This window comes from Rhinatrema bivittatum, chromosome 15 (genome assembly GCF_901001135.1).
Source record: "Rhinatrema bivittatum chromosome 15, aRhiBiv1.1, whole genome shotgun sequence".
Lineage (NCBI taxonomy): Eukaryota > Metazoa > Chordata > Amphibia > Gymnophiona > Rhinatrematidae > Rhinatrema > Rhinatrema bivittatum.
The window spans coordinates 60,270,977-60,292,715 of record NC_042629.1 but is presented as its reverse complement, the minus strand read 5'-3'; the positions used below and the strand labels follow the sequence as shown (position 1 = coordinate 60,292,715).

Sequence of the window (21,739 nt, the reverse complement as noted above, 5' to 3'; positions counted from 1 at the left end):
AGGGTTGCCAGAGGGCCCCCAGCCTGTTACAACTACGGAAGTTCAGTTCGCCTAAGAAAAGCAGAACTAGGTGCACCGGGACAAAACTAGGACTGGTTGAGCCTGTCCGATGACCTAGAGCCAACCGGTAACTCTAGCTAAGAGGCTCAGCGGGAGGTGCATCGGGAGGAGGGTTGATTTTAGTAAATAACTAGGGCTGGAGAAGGAGGCTGAACCAGGAAAAATAGAATTGAAGATTTCTGAGCTGGGGTAGGGTGGAGAGGAGCGATGGGGCTTAAAGGAACATGGGAAGGAGGAGGATGAGTATGAGACAAGGAGCAAAGGGACTGAAAAGGGACTGGGTGGGAAGGACGGATGGTCGGTCTCCAGCCTTGCACGGTTGGAGCTGGAATTGCAGAACTTATCCGTGCCACTCGAATATAAAACAGTTGTTTTTTTTTTTTACTAAGGCAGACCACTGGAGACTGGAAGATTCATCCCATTCGGCCTACAGAAATAATTCCAGTAGCTGAACACCACATCTAGTTTACACCGAAGTGCAAGCCATAGCAGCACTCTGGCAGTCAGAGGGGACACCCTGTTGTAGGTTTCATGCAGGCTCAGACCCCAGCTCAGGAAGGGAGGCCTTTTTAGTTTTAAAGATGTATCTGTACCCCTCAAGGCACACTTATTACAAAAGGAGCAAAAGGGAGGGCATCTTATCTATTCTGTCTCCTTCCCCCCCCCCCCCCTCCCTTCCTCTGCATGGCTCCTTCATTGGCTAGCAGGCTGGCTCTTCCAGTAGCATTCCTGTCCTCTCTGGCTGGGCTTCCTGCCTGGCGGGATTATCGCACTCCAGAGAGAAGCAGAAAGCCGCCCAAAGATATGAATTCTCCAGGCACAGTCCTTGGGGCTTTTTAAAGAATTCAGCGAGGGGGAGGGGGCAGGGGTGGGTGATTTTGTACCACTCCTGGAGCCCGTGCAGGGGGGCTCACGTTGCAGGCCCAGGCAGACCCGTAACGACATGTCTCTCTCTCTCCGGGCCACTTTCACCCACAGGTACCTGGCAAAGCTGTCGTCGGTGGGCAGCATCTCCGAGGAGGAGACGTGCGAGAAGCTGAAGGGCCTCATCCAGCGGCAGGTCCAGATGTGCAAGCGGAACCTGGAGGTAATGGACTCGGTGCGGCAGGGAGCTCAGCTGTCCATAGACGAGTGCCAGTTTCAGTTCCGGAACCGACGCTGGAACTGCTCGACCCTGGACACCCTGCCGGTCTTCGGCAAGGTGGTGGCACAAGGTGAGAAAAGAACCTCCCATGGGGCTTCAGCCCCCTTCTGATCTGTATCAGGATCCCACAGTGTAATGTAATGGGTGACGGGAGGGATGTGTCTTGCGATACCAAGAAATTACCTGTTTCCTGGGTTGGGTGAAAGTGTTTCTGTTTTCCCCTCCCCCTCAACCAGAAAGAGAAAGATATGTTTTGTACCATGAGGGGCTTCATTCTTAGCAGCTAATGATTTCAATCTCATTTCACAATTATTATTATTATAGATTTTTTTTTTCCATAGAATGTCACAAAAATGATCTATTGGGAAATTTTCCGAGGCTCCTTAAAATGATAATTACCTGTCCACCTTCCCTCCCCCAACCACAAACCTGCGTATCCCTCCCCCTCACCCGTAACCCTTCCCCTTCCAGTGCTTAGCACAAGTCACAGAAATAAGGGCGTTCCCCCTTCCCGAAGAGCTTATAATGCAAGAGTTAACAGGCTTCTCCTAAGCCGCCTCCTCTTTCTTTAACAGTGCTGGCCTGGATCGGTGCCAGTCCGTAACCAATACCCGCCGTCCCATTCCAGCTCGGCCAGGAAGCCGCAGGGGGCCGTGACACCATGATATTCCACGGGCTGCAGGAGTGCTTGCAGAGCTCGTTGACCGGCTAGGTCTCTCATCACATTAGTAATACGATCCGAGGAATGTGCAGGATGGAAAGGGACTCTGCACTCTGTGACCACTTTGCTGGTTGGAAGGTGTCTAAGAAGCAGCTGGTGTGGGCTGAGCAGCGCCTGGGGATTAATCAGTATATCTAGCATACATTTATCAAATAAAAGGGTGTTAGAGAAACTACAGCCCTCACTCCCACCCCCCAACTCTGACTTCTAGGGGACAATAAACAATCAGCCAGGGGAATTATAGCCCCCGTCTATCAAGTTTTCATTCCAAGCGGGCAACGGATTTTGTTTGATAAGCCTCCAGTTTTGCTTTCATGGGGCAGGCAGTCAGGAACGTTGCAGGTTTCCGTGGAGGTCTGTGGCCGGAATTTAAGTTGCCCACGGATGCTTGCAGGCACCTAGAGGTTTCCCACAGAATGTGGGTCTCTGCAGCTGTGGGCCAGGCTGTCTGCTACTTAACAAGGTCTCATAGAAACACAGAAGACGACGACAGCCCACCAGGCCCATCCGATCTGCTCAGCCTCCTTACCTACTGCAATACCATGGGACCTTCTTTGATCCCCCCGGTTTTACTCTCGCTTCCCCTCCACCTGGTTCATGACTTCCACCGTTGCTTTCGTACCCGCTACCTGCCCAGGCTGTTCAATACATTTGTTAGGGGTAACAAGTGAGAAACTTGGATAATGTGAGCAGTGTAACTAAAGAGCTCACAGTCCATGCACTGCAGAGCAGACGTAAATGCACAGAGGCACCTGACCGCGGTGCAACACGGAGCTCCACGAGGACTGACCTGCTAAGCTCCTGTTCAGGAAACGCATGGGGGCTGGAACTGGAGGGGTTGGAACCCACTGCGCCAAGCCCTGGGCTTCTCTATTTATCAAATGAAAATCCCCGCACAGGTGGACATGGCCAACCGATGACCTGCCTCTGACCCTCCAGGGCGCCATCAAGCCAGAGGGCAGCCAGCAGACAGCTCGCCTTTTGTGCTCCTCGACTCTCATTCTGCCCCACCCCATTTCATCAGAAACAAAATCGCCAATAAGTCCTGCTGAGCCCTCCAGATCCAACCCGCGTGAATCTTGCAGAACAGACATCGCAAGTATTGGGGGGGGGGGGGGGGGGAGGAATTCCCAGACAGCGTCCCTCGGACAGGTTTATGAATACCGAGGAATGGGGAGGCCCTGCCGAAGTGCCAGCACCGAGATAACACGTGCCGTAAATATTAAAACGCCACACAACAGTACTGCGGGAAAAACTGCCTTCCCTGGGTGAGGCTTGCTGGCGGCACCCCTTACTCTGCAAAACCCGGAGCATGCCGAGCGGGGGACTGGCATTCGTTCATCCGTGTGCGGCTTCTTCCGCCCTAAATTGCGCGGCGGCAGTTCCACGATCTTTGATGCCGCCCCGTATAGTAAAAGGAGCTCTCTTTCATTCTTCGTTTCGTTATGTACCACCCCCATCCTTCCAAAAGCTGTCCAAAGCGGTGTACAATAAAACAAAACAGCAAATTCAACATAAAACAACCCAAAAAGATAAAGCCAATAATAAAAAAAAATTTAAAAAAGCAGAATGTGATCTGTATCTGCACCCTGTAAGGAACAGCCATGCAGTAGAGAAGAGCCGATGCTATGAGCCCTGCTCTCTAGAGAGGGCCCATAGGACAGTGCAGCTCCCACAGCTTCCTAGTGATAGCAAAACACAGCCCATAGGGATGTGTACTTGTTTTAAACAAATGCCAGAAAATGAGACAACTGAAGCTCTGTTTTATTCATTCTGAATGGAATGGACCAAAACTGGCCTCTAAGGAAAATACTCCAAAATTTTGGGGTGTTTTTGTTTTCATATGGGAGGGAAGTTAGAAAAAAATACACACACACCCCCCCCCCCCACCACCACCACTCTCCACACCTAAACAGAAGCCTCAGGGTACAGGCTGGGACCCAGCAGACCCCCTCACACCCCCCTCCCCCCTCCCCACCACTCTGATCCTCCTCCTGCTGCAAAAATAGGTTTGGGTCCAGGTCCAGGCCAACGTGGCTCGGCCTATCCACGTCCTTTCAGTCCCTCTCCCTCCATTTCCATAAATGGCCAGGGCCTTCCCCGGCCCCCACTTATCCCATCCATTAGGGGTCTGGGGGTCCTGAAGGAGAGGAGCGATGCCCACCAGCTCCTGCCCTAATCATGGTCTCCATAGAAATGGTGGCGTTGATCCTCCTAAATGGCACCGAAGTGGTCCCTCTGGGGGACAGGGAAATACCAAAAGTACCTGAATGTAATCCGCTTTGATGCGCCTGAGAAAGTGCAAAAAGCGGAATATTAAAAAAAAAAAAAAAACTAAACTAAATAAATGCCCCTTTGGTGCCTCTTTCAGGCGCGGCCAGCACTACCTTGTACGAAACAGCACAAAAAAAAATGCATAAAATATCATTTGTTGTTTTAGCAAAGTGCCACACATGAAAAAGAGAAATGATAAAAAAAAATCACACAAAGCCGAAACGACACGACGACACTGATTTCTTTTCTCCTCATAGCCCCGAGGTTATTCCAGTCCTCAATGCCAGGGATACACTCCAGCTGCCAGCAAGATATTATCCACTCCTTATATCCAAGACAAGTTGTGTGGTCCTTCTCCCTTGCACTTCACCTGCCTGAGCCTGCAAGGTTCCCCTTTGTAGTTTGCATTCAGCACCGCGCCCTCTTCCCTTGACCCAATCACAAGGTCCCACAATAATCCAAACAACTGCCAACACAATGCAGACACTGCCCGAACAGCTGGCCTTTCCCGATGGCACCACTCCCATCGATATATAAGGAGCAGGTAAGCCTGCCAGGCAGACCCAGCTGTCACCTAATTCCTCTGCAATCTCAGCACTTTCTTTTTTTTGCAGCCAATCCCATAAGCTTATATTATCCTTTAGCGGTTTGGCCTCCTCCACTCACTCCAGGACGACGACCCATGCATCTACCACCCTTTGCACAAGAAAAATGTTTTCTGAGGTTGCTCCCAAGTCTGGATACGCGCGGAGCCACTAAAATCCTGGATCGGCGCGCGCAAGGCTATGAATTCTGTATAGCCGGCGTGCGCCGAGCCGCGCAGCCTACCCCTGTTCCCTCCAAGGCCGCTCCGAAATCGGAGCGGCCTTGGAGGGAATCCTCTAACGCCCTCCCCTCACCTTCCCCTCCCTTCCTCTACCTAACCCACCTGCCCGGCCCTGTCTACACCCCCCCTTACCTTTCTCCGGGGATTTACGCCTCCCGGAGGGAGAAGTAAATCCCCGCGCGCCAGCGGGCCTGTTGCGCACCGGGACGCGACCTGGGGGCGGGTACGGAGGGCGCGGCCACGCCCCCAGACCGCCCCGGGCCGTAGCCACGCCACCGTACCCGCCTCCAAAACGCTGCCGACACTCCCCCTAAACGCCGCAACGACCGGGCCCGCCCCCGACACGCCCCCGACACGCCCCCCTCGCAGAACCCCGGGACTTACGCGAGTCCCGGGGCTCTGCGCGCGCCGGTAGGCCTATGTAAAATAGGCTCACCGGCGCGCAGGGCCCTGCTCGCCTAAATCCGCCCGGTTTTGGGCGGATTTAGGCAAGCAGGGCTCTGAAAATCCGCCCCCCTGTGCGTAAATTTCCAAGGACAACAACGTGCCTAGATAAGAACATAAGAATATGCCATGCTGGGTCAGACCAAGGGTCCATCAAGCCCAGCATCCTGTTTCCAACAGTGGCCAATCCAGGCCACAAGAACCTGGCAAGTACCCAAACACTAAGAAGATCCCATGCTACTGATGCAATTAATAGCAGTGGCTATTCCCTAAGTAAAATTGATTAATAGCCGTTAATGGACTTCTCCTCCAAGAACTTATCCAAACCTTTTTTGATCCCAGCTACACTAACTGCACTAACCACATCCTCTGGCAACAAATTCCAGAGCTTTATTGTGCGTTGAGTGAAAAAGAATTAGTCTTAAATGTGCTACTTGCTAACTTCATGGAGTGCCCCCTAGTCCTTCTATTATTCGAAAGTCGTTCAAGACCTCTCATGATCTTAAAGACCTCTATCATATCTCCCCTCAGCCGTCTCTTCTCCAAGCTGAACAGCTCTAACCTCTTTAGTCTTTCCTCATAGGGGAGCTGTTCCATCCCCTTTATCATTTTGGTTGCCCTTCTCTGTACCTTCTCCATCACAACTATATCTTTTTTGAGATGCAGCGACCAGAATTGTACACAGTATTCAAGGTGCGGTCTCACCATGGAGCGATACAGAGGTATTATGACATTTTCTGTTCTATTAACCATTCCCTTCCTAATAATTCCTAACATTCTGTTTGCTTTTTTGACTGCCGCAGCACACTGAGCCGACGATTTTAAAGTATTATCCACTATGATGCCTAGATCTTTTTCCTGGGTGGTAGCTCCTAATATGGAACCTAACATCGTGTAACTACAGCAAGGGTTATTTCTCCCTATGTGCATCACCTTGCACTTGTCCACATTAAATTTCATCTGCCATTTGGATGCCCAATCTTCCTGTCTTGCAAGGTCCTCCTGTAATGTATCACAGTCTGCTTGTGATTTAACTACTCTGAATAATTTTGTATCATCCGCAAATTTGATAACCTCACTCGTCGTATTCCTTTCCAGATCATTTATATATATATTGAAAACCACCGGTCCAAGTACAGATCCCTGAGGCACTCCACTGTTTACCCTTTTCCACTGAGAATATTGACCATTTAATCCTACTCTCTGTTTCCTGTCTTTTAGCCAGTTTGTAATCCACGAAAGGACATCGCCTCCTATCCCATGACTTTTTAGTTTTCGTAGAAGCCTCTCATGAGGGACTTTGTCAAACGCCTTCTGTGAAAATGCCAATCTGTGCGTATTGTTTTCTGCCCTGACCTAAAGACGCCCCCTGGGAGCATCTCCTCCTAGTGCAGCTGAGAGTACCCGCATGGTGGACAGGGGCAGGCACCCTTTCACCTGGGTACATATCTGAATGTCTTTACCAGATCTCCCCTGTCTTGCTCTCCTCTAGGGTATTGCACGTCCCTGATCATGGAGGGGAGTGGTGGGGGGGGGGGGGGGGTGTTTTCAATTATTTCTGAAAATGCAAGTGCTTTAGCCCACAATTGCTTCTTTCGACACTGGGGTGGGCACAGACAGGTATGGGATAGCGAGAATGATCGCTGCCAGGCCTGTTAGAAAAGAAGCTGCATATGTCAGGCTATTTGAGCAGAAAGACGCTCCCCTTCCCTCTGCCACTCGCCCAGTCTAACTCCAGCTGCCTCGGAGGGGTGTCTGTTCTGACAGGAGCTGGGTCCTAGGCTTGCTCTGGGGCGTGCGCATCTCAGCTGTACCTCAGCTGTACCTGGTCCAGGTGAGGCTGCAGCACTGAGCTGTAAGTAATCACACTCTCTGCCCGATCCATTTGTACCCGCAGTGCTGGACTGAAAATGACCATACACCCTGCCCAGTCCACGTGTACCCGCGGCGCTGGGCTGAAGATGACCATACACCCTGCCCAGTCCACGTGTACCCGCGGCGCTGGGCTGAAGATGACCATACACCCTGCCCAGTCCACGTGTACCCGCGGCGCTGGGCTGAAGATGACCATACACCCTGCCCAGTCCACGTGTACCCGCGGCACTGGGCTGAAAATGACCATACACCCTGCCCAGTCCACGTGTACCCGCGGCGCTGGGCTGAAGATGACCATACACCCTGCCCAGTCCACATGTACCCACGGCGCTGGGCTGAAGATGATCATACATCCTGCCCAGTCCACGTGTACCCACGGCGCTGGGCTGAAGATGACCATACATCCTGCCCAGTCCACGTGTACCCACGGCGCTGGGCTGAAAATGGCCATACACCCTGCCCAGTCCACATGTACCCACGGCGCTGGGCTGAAAATGGCCATACACCCTGCCCAGTCCACGTGTACCCACGGCGCTGGGCTGAAGATGACCATACATCCTGCCCAGTCCACGTGTACCCACGGCGCTGGGCTGAAGATGACCATACACCCTGCCCAGTCCACATGTACCCACGGCGCTGGGCTGAAGATGACCATACATCCTGCCCAGTCCACGTGTACCCACGGCGCTGGGCTGAAGATGACCATACATCCTGCCCAGTCCACGTGTACCCACGGCGCTGGGCTGAAAATGGCCATACACCCTGCCCAGTCCATGTGTACCCGCGGCGCTGGGCTGAAGATGACCATACACCCTGCCCAGTCCACGTGTACCCGCGGCGCTGGGCTGAAGATGACCATACACCCTGCCCAGTCCACGTGTACCCGCGGCACTGGGCTGAAAATGGCCATACACCCTGCCCAGTCCACGTGTACCCACGGCGCTGGGCTGAAAATGGCCATACACATTTCCCAGTCCATATGTACCCACAGCAGTGGACTGTAAATATAAGCCCTCCCCAGGGGTGGATTGCAGGAAAATATCAGCCCTGGGGATTTTTTTTTCAAAAGCAGCCTATGCGGTATCTGACTCCCTTGTGTTCCCTGCAGCCTATGTTTCAACAGTTCCCAATAGCATGCCAAACTAACCCTTCAGAGGTATATCACGTGACAGGACTCAGCCAAAAAATCTCCAACATAAATTTCACATTTTTCTAAATAACTAAGTAGTAGAGCAAACACAGCTGCAGGCCCCCTTCCTTCCAAGCAATCAGTTTGGTTACCTCTCTCATATATATACCAGGAATTCCTGGTATATATGGATTCCTGGTATAGTATTAAAGTCTTTTGCCAAGCAATGAGCTCTTGAAGCAGTTGCCGTGTAATGATACCAGAACACTGCCAGCCAGTGTCAGATACACTCCCACTTTGTGTCTTTTTCTCCGACATGGAAAAAAAGACCACCACCCAGCCATTCACTCTGACACAAACATTGCATCCCGCGTGGGTCTGCTGCTCGTGCTCACACACAGGGAGGGTCCCCACTCCGCTACTGCCTGCCACATCCTCATGTAGTGTTTTTTGCTTGTTCCCCAGCCTGTACCAGCCCTCTCCCTTTCCCATCCCCCTCTTGGCGACCCCCACTGGTTCCACCGCCGAAGCCTCCCCAAAACTGCACAGGCCCTTCCTGCTAGGCTCACCCCCATCCCTTTCTGTGACTGCTGCTTGCCTCCATCCTATTCCCATCGACTGCCTGCTGCTGCTTTGCAGCTCCCTAGGCTTTGCCCTGCCCACCTTACTCTCCGGGAGGGGGAACCAGAAGGGGTTCGAGCGGTTCCTCCAGGACTTAAAAAAAACAAAAAAAAAAAAAGAGAAAAAATGAAGTCCTGGGTCAACAATGGGAATAGCCACAGAGCCCAAAGCAGCCCAGCTCCAGAACCCTGCTTTCCCCACACGGAGCCAGTGCTGCCAGGGCTGATGCAAGGGTATTAGGTGACATAGGTGAACCTTACAGCCTTGTACCTCCCACCCCACACACAATTTAATATTATGCATCTATGACGACAGATTTTACATAAGAACAACATTCAAAGTACAGTTTTATGAGGTAAAAATCTCATTTATGACATATACATCAAATTTAAATGCACTGGCAACCATGAAACTTTGCAAAAAAATGTAAAAAAAACTTGCATTGGGCCTACTATAACATGTTGGGTGTGAGCTTAGTTCTCACACACTCTCGAGTAAACTCAATTACAATTACAGTATAGTAAACCTACACTAAAACAGCACTAAATGCCAGAATTCAAACAGAGAAAACCCTAACTTTGTAAAGGCAATACTGCAAATATTACACCAGGCCCTAAAACACTAACGTACCCACTATTTGGAAAAGAGAACACGCCAGGCTGCTATAAATCCCTATATAGAAACGCCGTGCTAAGCAGAATGCACCTTGGGCACACATGCAAAACACAGATAGACACTCACTAAATACAGAAGAAAGAAACCAGAAAATATAAACAGAAATGTGCAGACAAAAACTGAACTGGAAACCTCAGGTCAGACCCTATATGCACTGCAATAATGGAAAAACAAAAGCATCACCATTCCTTATAAAACATCAAACAAACGAAAGCCAGAAATATAAATTATCAGTAATAATGAAACCATAATAATAAAAAGAATACATATTTCAAAACAGTGATGAATAGACATCTTATAATTAAAAACAAATATATAATTTTTTTTTTTATTTCACCAAACAGCAATAAAATATTTTAAAACAGCAGACACATCAAGGAACATCCAATAATTAAAACCAATAACAATTCAAACTCTCCCCGCTTTATATACTTGGGAACTTTTAATTTCCAGTCATTCTGAGCTTGTTGGGGAGGTAGGGGGCGGGGGTGCACAATCTTTCTGCATTCTCACATACAGTCTCTGACATGGTCTCTGACACATGCATAGGCTCCTTCGCACACGCTGAGAGTATACCCACCTGAAGCGCACACACACACGCCTCTGCTGATAGCTGAAACATACTGTCACACACGTTCCCTTGCACACACTCCCTCACACATGCTCCCTCACACTCACTGATGCAGACACACATTGCTCCTTCACACACACACATGTTCCCATGCACACTCACTCACACAGACCCACACTCACATACTGAAACATACTGTCACACATGTTCCCTTGCACACACTCACTGATGCAGACACACATTGCTCCTTCACACACACACACACACACACGTTCCCATGCACATATGGCTCTCACTCACACAGACCCACACTCACATACTCTCAATCACTCTCCCCCCTTGCTGCCTCTAAATATAATCACAAAACATATTTACTTACATTGGGGGAATCTCGGCAGGGATACCTGCTGATGGCCCTGATATGGGAAGAGGAGAGCCCCGATACAGGGAGGGAGTCGAGGAGAGGTTATTAGGTTTTGCCACGGCCCCTGTGTAAGGGGGGAGGGCGGCGGCCAGCGATAAAGATCAAGGAGAGGCTTCCTGCAGCTGCTGTGAAGGGAGGCCGCGGGAGTGTTTCCCGGTGATGGGGGGGATCGGTTCCATAATACAGCCAGGCCACGGGATCCTAAAACGGCAGGCTCATATAGCCGGGGGGGGGGGGGAACCAAACAGATGGAGATTCAGCTAAAAATCGAAAGTAAAGGACAGAGCAGAGCCAGGCTCCCGTTCTCCCTGCGGGGCCTCATATTGATCGCATGGGGGCAGTCACGCAACTGGCCTGACCGACTCCCCCCCGGGGCATGCCCGAAGCCCTTGCCCCTCCCCTCTGAGATTACCGGATGCCAAGAGGAAGGGGGGGGGGGGGGCAAATCACGCTAGAAAAAAATGAATACCATGACCTCAGTGACTGCAAGGGTTCACCCGTCAGGGGCAATGTGAGACAGACGTCCCCCAAGCAGCCCCCAGTACCAGGCCGAGGACCCTCCTCAGGAGATCCCCAGGCAGCAGTACCACCCCAGACCACGCAGCATAACAGTTTCTTGAAAAATTGTACTTAAGAGAAAATAATCTTGCAAAGGAGAATAAAAACACTATTGACAATTCAAATGATCTGGTGCCTTACAAATACTGTTACACTATATACTATACTGCAGGGGTAATGTATAGTAAAGCTGCGGCAGGCAGTCTGGCCCTGGAGTGCCACAAGCTGGCTGGGTTTTCAGGATTTCCCCAATGAAGATGCATGGCTAGCTTTGCATGCAATGGAAGCAGTGCATGTGGATATACGTCAGGCAGCTGCCTGCCCCTGCTTTACTCCATAATAGTTAAGCAAAGAAAAAAATATTTATGCCCTGCTCAAATAAACCTTGCTCTTGAAGCACGGGGAGAGGAGAAAAAAAATGCACCCCCTTTCAAAGTCCTCTCTTATAATATTAAACAAAACTCCTCTGCCATAGAAGTCCTAGTGTTGGCAAATATTTTCCTAGAACTTAGTGCGCACGCTGTGATGAGAACAGTTGGAGATTTCAGTGGTTTGCCCTGGTGGTTATTTACTTTACCCCAAAATGAACAGACGGTTCCAAAGGCAACATACTTTCCCCCAGAAATCCAAAACCTTTTGGACGTTACTCCACTGACCAGTAGAAAAGCTGAGAACTCACAGTTATTGGTGGCAGTCCAGGATCTTGCCAGCCTTCCCCAGCGCAGATACCTGCAGCTAGCGTTCTCACAGCGCCAGTGGGAGCACAGTCTCGCTCCTGGAACAGCTCCAGCAGGCAACTTTTCAGCCCTGTCCTGCTCTCTGGAAAAGGCTGAGATTCACCTCCGGAATCCCTTCATCACCCAAGCCTCCTGCCAGTGATAACAGGGGATGAAGGTCTCTCTCTCTCTCCGCCCAATGGTTCAGGCCCTTGTCCAACAGCCTCCACCCGCTCCAGGGACTGCTCTACAAATAACAAAATCAGGAAGTACACATCCCATTGGGGCTGAAACATTAGACAAACTCCCATTGGTCCATCAGAGTCAGCAGTGTTTTGAGATCTTGGTCTTGCGTCACACAGTCCCCTTCCAGTTAACCCTTTGTACACCGGCTTCCCTCTGGCAGCATAGGTTGCAAAGGAGACAGATGCCAAATGGTCCATTCAAAAGCATTTAGCTGGCAAGCTCAAACGTTAGCCAGCTATATGAATATCTGGGCACTTATCCAGCTAAATTCTAGGCAACTAATAAGTTAGGCGGCTAGAATTTAGTCATATAAGTTGGTGGCGTGCCAGAGGCGGAACTGGGAGGAGTTGAGTTAACCGGCTAACTCCAATACTCAGATTTAGCTGAATGACTTAGGCGACTAGAGAGCCAGTTATATTCAATAATGTGGTTGCACTTTTGAATACACCTCCAAAGTTAGCTGGATAAACTTATCTGGCTACCTTTGCTATCCGGACTGGGTCTGAATGTGGACCTCCAGCGCACCTCAGTCTCTTAGGCACATGCCCCCCCAAAGAGGTCCTGTAAGCAGAGGTCAAAGGTGAAGTGTATCTCAGAATTTACATCCATAACCGCTTACTGTACTTTCTGCTCTTGTAGGGACCCGAGAGGCAGCCTTTGTTTACGCCATTTCCTCAGCTGGCGTTGCCTTTGCAGTGACTCGTGCCTGTAGCAGTGGAGAGCTGGAGAAGTGTGGCTGTGACCGGACTGTGCAAGGGGTCAGTCCTCAGGGTAAGCAAATGCCCGCGCCCTGGGCCTAAGGGGTCTCTTGAGCAGGAGAGCACTGGAAGAGGGCCTCCTGTGGTGAAGAGGGAGGGGAGGTGCTCCTTAGCAACTGATGGACACCGGACTGACCTGAGTCATCTATCCCCATCCACATCTCCTCCTGTGAAACGTGTCAAGGTCATTAAAAGCCCTAGATCAATATTTCTCAGATGTGGCCACCCTCGAACGCAATTTTGTGCTCGCACAGCCGCCACAGTCCAGCACCGACCAGAGGCACTGGTTCTTCAGTTAATCGAGCAGCAGTAAGGAGCCAGCTCAGGTGGATTTCCGGAGCCCACGCACACTGTTTTGCTCTGCACGTACTGTGTGCCCCCCACTAATTTTCAAAGATAAACCATGCTCGTGCTTTCCCATTGAAATTTGACTGCAGTGTAAGTGGGCTAAAAGTGCTATTCTAAATTGCCCCCTCCAAAAAATGTGCCCAATTCAGACCAAATCTCCTCCATATTCTCGGAATATCAAACGTCCAGGGCCTGGCTGTGACAGCTGATGAACTGCTAGTATCGTGCAGGAGATACCTCTTGTGATATAAGATTGTTGTCTCGCACAAGTTTAGAGAAGAACTGATTTGCCTGACAGCTTTGTCTGCATTGCAAAAGTAATGCTCTTATAACCATGAAAGATGCCTGCTGCAAGATGTAACTGATTTCTAGGCTGCTTCATGCAGAGCATTTATGAATGTAACATTTGTAGATGTTTGGAAACGGTTGTCCATGGGGAGGGTGAATGTGGGTGTGCGGGTGTTTGGGAAGTGACAGGGCAATGCTGCTGGCAATGCACAATGGCACATTCTTCTGGACAAAAAAATATATTGAATGATACGCATCAGGTAGAACGGTGGCAGATGATCCGCACAATGGACCAGTAAAAAGTTCTAAGGGATTTGTGTATTCCTGGTTTGTTCCCCTCCAATATGATAATTTTTGGGGAGAGTCTCCTCCGCTGACAAGAACCAGGACAGGGGGGGATGAGACACTGCTGTATTGAATGTGAGCAAGGCACCTGCATGGCTCAGTCAAATTGAGCCCATATGGTTCCCACATGAGTTGACTGAGTTATGCAGGTGCAGCCCCCTTCACCAGTTGGGACCCGGTTGTCCCCTCGGTACAATAGGCTGGAGAGGTGGGCAGGAGGAACTATTCTCTGGATGTCCTCTCTCCTGCTTCTGGTTTCACTTGAGGCACCTTCAGACATTTGGAAGCAGCAAAGGGATCAGGGGTGCTGCAGTAACCTGGGGTGGGGTCCCAGTTCTGTACAGCAGAGAAAAATAAACCAAAATCATCCCCTTCTGGATAGCCTAATAGTGCAAGTCCATATGAGAGTAATGGAAGTGGTTCTCAAAGAGTTACGTGAAGGTTGCAGATGTAAACACAGCACATACACGTGTAAGTAGCTTGTATGTACAGGTGTCTATTTTATAAACCTCAAGAGTACATGCTTACTTGCAGTATTGCACACAAACGTGAATGAGGGGGCGATTTAGGGGCGCTCCAGGGTGAGATTAGAAGTATGCGTGCAAGTTGCTACTATGAAAGCAGGATGCGCACGTACATTACCGAACTTGTCCAAACACACTTAAATCTGAAATCCCACCTACCTTTTGTCTGAAGTCTTTGGGTAGGAGGTCTGGGTGAACTAGTAAGGGTTCGAGGTGTAGTGCTGGAGGGTCTAGATCAGTGGACCCCAACCCTGTCCTGGGGGCCAACCAGCCATCCGTTTTTCAGGATATCCACAATGAATATGCATGAGAGAAAATTTGCATGCACTGCCTCCAAAACATGGTTGGAAGAAGTAAGAAGGGATGGTTGAAAGGAGTCAGAGTGGAGATGATTTGATGGACAGAGTGGTTTGAGAGAACCATAAAGGAGGCGGCCGTTGAGGGGTGGGCAAGGGAGCCAGTTAGCAGAAGATTGGTGAGGGGAGAAGGAAGGGTGAAATCTAGCTCTGAGTAGAGGGAGGCAGAGAAGAGAAAAATGAGATGAGAGGGAAATTTGATCAATGTCAGAGACAGATGGAGGGGAGGGAGTGAAGAAGATGAGGAAAAAGAGTTAAGAGAAGATTGAGGAAAGTGGAAGAGAGAGATTGGGAAAAACAATTAGAAAAATAAAATGTCCAGACAAACGTAGAAGAAAGCGTTTTAGTTTCAGTTTAGTGATTGGAATAGGTCAGTTTTGGGAATGTGCGTCTCTTTTATTATTGTATTTTGTGCAGTACAGGAGGAAATGCGTTTTTGTTTCTTTTCTCTGGTGCTGCGCTGGTTGTAGGGTTTGGCTTCTTGGGATTTCCACTTCTGTTTTTGTTTGCATGTTCCTTTTTCTAACATGTGATCCCTTATTCTGTTTTTGGTGAGGGTCCGTCCTTGTTCTGCATGTGGTATTCTGCTAGCATGACATTTCTGTCCGGGGATCTGTAGCACTCTGACTTGTCTGTCATCCCAATGTGTTGGTGTTCTAGGGCCCGGTGTAATTTACAGTGTTGCCTTTTCAGAGGTAGAGTTGCTGCTGTGAGAGTTCTGGGCAAGTAGCACATTTAAAACAAATTGGAGGAAATTCTTTTCCACTCAACACACAATTAAGTTCTTGAATTCATTGCCAGAGGAAATGGTTAGTGCAGTTAGTGTAGCTGGGTTTAAAAAAGGTTTGGATAAGTTCCTGGAGGAGAAGTCCATAAACTGTTATTAATCAATAGGGAAAAGCCACTGCTATTACTGGCATTAGTAGCATGGGATCTTCTTGGTGTTTGAGTAATTGCCAGGTTCTTATGGCCTGGATTGGCCACTGTTGGAAACAGGACACTGGGCTTGATGGACCCTTGTTCTCACCCAGTATGGCAAGTCTTATGTTTTTATATATTATTAGTATGCTTTGGTTATGGCAGGTTTGCTACATAGGTTCTGAGTGTGGTTCAATAATTGTTCTGGTTGGCATCCCAGCAATGAATGTAAAAATAATATGCATATCTCAATAGAAGACTGTATTTTGAATATCTGTTTGTGTACTGCTTTAAAATATCCAGTGGACCTGAGGTTTCCCAAGCACCCAGATCTGTGCTTCAGGTGTCAGCCAAGCGGCAGAGCTTCACATGTAAAGAAAGGGTCTGACAACTCACGCACAGTGACACCTTTGAGTAATCCCCATGCTGGCCCACTAAAAGCTATTACAGCCCACAAAGAACCATTTTATCCCAGACCCATCCATCTACTGGAACTTTATCCCATTGGTACTGGAGCACCTGGAACTTGCAGTTGACTGCATTTTACTAACACGTGCTGGGAATTTAGCTGGTCATTGTGACCTGTCGAATTCTATGTAAAGATGAAAGTCAGAGGTCTGGTGGCCAGGAACTTGGGCGTGTGCAGACCGCAGGGGTTCCAGATGTTCAGCACAGACTGCTGGGTGCCCAGAGTGCTATTCTGTGGGCTGCTTCATGCTCTGTTGACACCATTAGCAGTTTTTCCTCTGTTTTCTGTACACAGGGGTTAATTTTCTTCTGCTGGTTGATGTGATCTAGGTTTCCAGTGGTCCGGGTGTTCGGATAACATCGCCTACGGTGTGGCTTTCTCACAATCTTTCGTGGATATCAGGGAGAGGAGCAAAGGAGCCTCATCCAGCCGGGCACTCATGAACCTCCACAACAACGAAGCTGGCCGCAAGGTAAGGAGATCACGAGACGTGTGGTGCCGGGGAGGGAGAAGGGAAGGAGAAGGATTTCAGTGAAAACACTGGAATGTGAATGATGCAATGCTGGTCAGACCAAAAGGTCCATGAAGCCCAGCATCCTGTCTGTGACAATGGCTGATCCAGCACCCGGCAGATCCATTCCTGGGGATAACCAGGAGCTTTCCCAGATTTTCTTGGCTAATAACTGTTTATAGACTTATCCTTCAGGAACTTGTGCAAGCCCTTTTTAAACCCAGCTATCCTAGATGCTTCGACAGGGCCGGTGCTCATTTTTTTTTTGCTGCCCTGTGCGAACAATTACTGTGCTGCCCCTCCCCCCATGCCCCCACCCCAGTTCAGTAATCTAAACTTTAAAAACTGATATTCCTCTCTATCCAGGTCTACCCTCTTTTTTCTGGAACCCATGGCCACTATTAGAGGTCATAAGCGAACTTCAAAATCCCATGCACCCACATTTAAAAATTATGCATTTACATTAAACACAACATTCTGGGTATAGTCTTCTGAGGTAAAAATATCACTTACAGCAACCTGTATATTATGTTTACATGCACCGCTGTGGTGCCTACCAGAAAACCCTGCAAAAATACCCATATATTATTAGGCCTATTGTAATGCATTTTGGATGGGGGCTTGACTCTCAGAAAGCCTTGAGCACACCCATACCAATCAGCACTAACTGCCAGCACTCAAACAATAACAATCTTACCTATGAAAAAGTAAAACTGCAAATATAAACCAGCTCCTAATATACCAAAACCCCTCCTATAAGCCATGCTGCTATACATCCCCCCACAGAAGCTACATGCTAGCCGAATACCTCACCTCAGTCACACATGCAGAACACAGACAGTCCATCACTAAATAAAAAGGGACCATAAAGTAGAAATAAAAATGTGCAGACAAAAACTGAACTGGAAACTGCAACAAGGCACACTCTGTATACAGTGCAACAACAGAAACATCACCATTCGTCATAAAACAATAAAGTCAAGAAATATAAAACATCAATCATAATAGTAAAACCATATTTATTAATAATGAAAAATATTTCAGGACAGCTGAAGAATAAACATCCAATAATTAAAAACTCAAATTGTTTTTTAAATTTCCCAAATAGCAGTAAAATATTTCAAACGAGCAGTCATGAAATAGCACCCAATAATTAAAACTAATAAGGATAAAAATAAAGTATCCCGCTCTTCATACATAGGAACTTTTGGTTTCCTGTCACCTTGAGATTGTTGTGGATTAGTGGGGGAGGGAGGGTACAACAACTTTCTCCTCTCTCTCATATATACACACACACTTTCTCTTTCTCATACATACTCATGCTTCCTCTCTCAGTTGCTCACAGCTCCTCTCTCCCACGTTCACACACACGCACTCCCTTTCTCACACACACACACACTCCCTTTTTCTCTCTCACATACACACACACACACCCTTTCTCTCACACACACACACACACACTCCCTTTCTCTCTCACACACACACACACACACACACACTCCCTTTCTCTCTCACACACACACACACACACACACACACACTCCCTTTCTCTCTCACACACACACACACACACACACACTCCCTTTCTCACACACACACACACACATATGCACTCCCTTTCAAAAGTACTCACACACACATGCTTTCTCACTCACAGGGGCTTCACCTTCTTTTCTTCTATTTGCACTCCCCAGCAGCCTTGGGTCCAACTCTTCACTTTGACCTCCATCGGGTCGGATAACAAGGTGGTCTCCACTCCAGTTTGGCTGCTGGTGAGATGGGGACCGCTGGCAGCCCGCAGTCTCTTTTTTGCTTAGGCTACCAGTGGATGGGATGGCGTCTACCAGATAACCCGCGGCCTCACTACCTCAACTTTTTCCCTCATTGCTTATCCTCTTCCCTCAGTACCTCAGCTCTTTCTCCCCATTCCCCTCACTTTCGCCCACTTTTCACCCCTTCCCTCCCTCTAGATATTTGCCCCCTTCTCACACTCCCTCAGTTCTTCCTCCTCTTGTGTCACTGGCTCCGCAGCAGGAGGAGATGTCATTCAAATGCTGCTGCTGCTCCTGCTGCTCCTACTGCCAGTTCCCACAGGAAATCTACCTGTTCATGCATCGGATTGGGCAGGGGTTTGGATTACCTCTGCCCAAACCGCTAGGTACATCTGAGCTGGCAAGCCTCCTTTAGTGGCTCCTAGACCGAAGCCGGTCTGCTGGCCTTTTCTTTACTTCGGCGGCTGGCAGGGGGTGGAGTGCGCCAGACAGCCCTGCAGCCTCCGTTCCAGTTTGGCTGCAAGTGGCCCCGTCCGCTGCTCCCTTGGAGCCGCCACCCTGTGCAAGTGCACGGTTTGCACAGTGTGTTGTGCCCGCCCTGTGCATTGATCACTTTCTTTGCTAACACAGTCCACAACTTGACTGTGCATTGAATAAAAAAATACTTTCTCCAATTTGTTTTAAATCCGCTACCGTATGGCGGCTCGGGGTTCTCCGAGACGACGGCAGCGGTTTTTCCAGATCTGGAACCCGTATATTCAGCGGCTATCCCCCCGGGCGCGTAGCCTTGTGCTCAATGAGTGAGTGCGGCCATCAACCTTCTGGAGACCTCGCCTGGCGCCCCAGTCAACACGGCCTGGCATCATTCGTCTATTCCACTAGTATTGGACTTTAAGGGTGGGAGGGGGGGGGTGCTGTTGCTACTGAGTTGGGTTTCTGGTGTGGGGGAGGGATCAGACCTCACCCTCCCTCTTTGTTATGGTATTTGCTATTGTATTTGTTGAAAATCCAATAAAATTGTTTAAACATAAATCCGCTACCATGGTCTTAGTACTATTGGAAAAAGTAAATAACCATCCCCACTAAAGAAGATGTTAAAATCCGGCGCACATGTGTGCGGATATCGTATTTTATAACATGCACATGCCAACTTACTTTGCGTGTGAACACAATCAGCAGTGAGTCTGGAGTGAATATACATTTAGTACTGGATTAGAGGGTGCATAAGGACACTTTTCGATAAACTGTACCTACGAGTCCCTAGATTAAAGGTGTTGGGGGGGGGGGAGGGATAAAACCAGGACTGTCTCAGCCAGTCCTCTATGACATGGAGTGCATTAGCTTTCCTGCCTCTCTCTCTTAAATCAAGACACTCCTTACTAGACAGAGAGTGAACGAAGCTCTGTAAATATTCTAAGAATGGAGACCAGGGATGGGCAGATATACATTAAACAATAATCAAATGGGCCCTGGTAAAATAGAATCAAAGTCTGTTGAGACAAAAAAACATTTCTAAAGTTGTTAAGAGGCACTTTGGGTCCAATGTTCAAAGATATCCGGCTAAGTTAGCCAGATATAACTTATCGCTTTAGTTCTTAGAATGCGTATTCAGCAGCACAGCTTGGTTATCCGGCACTTATCTGGCTAAATTAACTGAATACATAGCCTCTCCCTGATCTGCCCACATGTTATCTGGTTAACTAGTTAGCTGGATAAGTATTTCTCCATCTAAGTGGCGACCACTGATCTCAGCCGGATATTTAGCGGCCGCCACGTAGCCAGATAAGTCACTACTTATCTGGTTAACCTAAAATTAGCACTAGAGCATGCAGACCACAAGAAGGTATTGGAGCTGCCAGGAGAAAGGTCCTGAAGCTTTGAAGAGGAAACTGGCACTGAATTTGGGATGGGAGAGGTCCTAGGATAGAGGAATTGAAGATAATAGGATGGACCTTAGTGAAGTTGAGAGGAGGAAGAGGCTGGGTCAAGCTGCTAAAGGCGGGAGGTTTACAATTCTGGATCCTGGGGCTTGTCCAGGCTCATGCAATCAACAGCAGCGCTGGGGCTAATACCTGACGTATAGACTTCCTAGTCCTAGGCTTGACGTGTATCCCTCTTCTCTTCTTTCACCCTCCTGGCGTAATTCTTGTTGCATCTTGATTTGGGAGGGAAGATGAGTTGGTCCTTGCTTGCTACAGAAATGTTGGGTCCCCACTGACAGAAATGTTTCTTCTCCATCTCTGCCCTTGCAGGCCATCTTGAGCAACATGCGTGTGGAGTGCAAGTGCCACGGCGTGTCCGGCTCTTGCGAAGTGAAGACGTGCTGGAAGGCCATGCCTCCTTTCCGCAAGGTGGGCCTCGTCCTAAAGGAAAAGTTTGACGGCGCCACGGAGGTGGAGCAGAGAAAGATCGGCTCCGCCAAAGTCCTGGTGCCCAAAAATTCGCAGTTCAAACCCCATACGGATGAGGACCTGGTGTACCTGGACTCCAGCCCGGACTTCTGTGACCATGACTTAAAGAACGGGGTCCTGGGCACCACCGGCCGACAGTGCAACAAGACCTCCAAAGCCATTGATGGCTGTGAGCTCATGTGTTGTGGGAGGGGCTTCCTCACGGAAGAGGTGGAGGTCATGGAAAGATGCAACTGCAAATTCCACTGGTGCTGCTTCGTCAAATGTAAACAGTGCTACAAATTGGTAGAAATGCACACGTGCCGGTGATCAGGGGTGGAGGGAGCCCAAACGGACTCCACCCTCACTGGCTGCACGGCCGCTCCTCTGCCACCCAGCGCCCGTCCCACCGGAGGAGCTCTAGAGACTGCAAGAGATGGAGCAGGGGGAGGGGGAGGGGGAGGGGGGGGGAAAGGATGCTACAGTCCCGAGAGGCCCTGGCTGCCTTTTTTTTTTTTTTTTTTTTTACCGATCGCTGGGTTTATTTATTGCTGACAGATGGTGAGGCTGTCGAAGGGCGGTGGCAAGGAGCTGCAGAGAGCAGATCTCACACCTGTAGTTGCTGCTGCTGCTTTAGGAGTGGAGGCCGAGGGCCCTGGAGGCCAATGGGGACCCGAGGCTGGCCTGCTGTGCTGAAATGGGATAAGCCCGTGACAATAAGCCCATTTCTCATCTTGTTCATTCGATGACATTTTGAAAAGTCTCCACAAAATGAC

General features: G+C 49.3%; 1 protein-coding gene and 1 long non-coding RNA gene across 2 annotated transcripts in view; one reads left to right on the top strand and one right to left on the bottom strand.

The window, feature by feature from the left end:
• The window catches only part of LOC115076628, a 231,145-nt gene extending 218,878 nt beyond the window's left edge, over positions 1–12,267 (bottom strand). Inside the window, exon 1 of the long non-coding RNA XR_003852818.1 lies at positions 12,002–12,267. This is a non-coding gene — a long non-coding RNA (uncharacterized LOC115076628). The remainder of the gene's footprint in view (positions 1–12,001) is intronic.
• The window catches only part of WNT4 (Wnt family member 4), a 62,022-nt gene extending 40,610 nt beyond the window's left edge, over positions 1–21,412 (top strand). Inside the window, exons 2-5 of the mRNA XM_029578277.1 lie at positions 1,039–1,274; positions 12,924–13,055; positions 16,620–16,762; positions 20,826–21,412. Coding sequence (XP_029434137.1) covers positions 1,039–1,274; positions 12,924–13,055; positions 16,620–16,762; positions 20,826–21,293 — 979 coding nt within the window. The 3' untranslated portion in view covers positions 21,294–21,412. The remainder of the gene's footprint in view (positions 1–1,038; positions 1,275–12,923; positions 13,056–16,619; positions 16,763–20,825) is intronic.
• Positions 21,413–21,739: the final 327 nt, after the last annotated feature.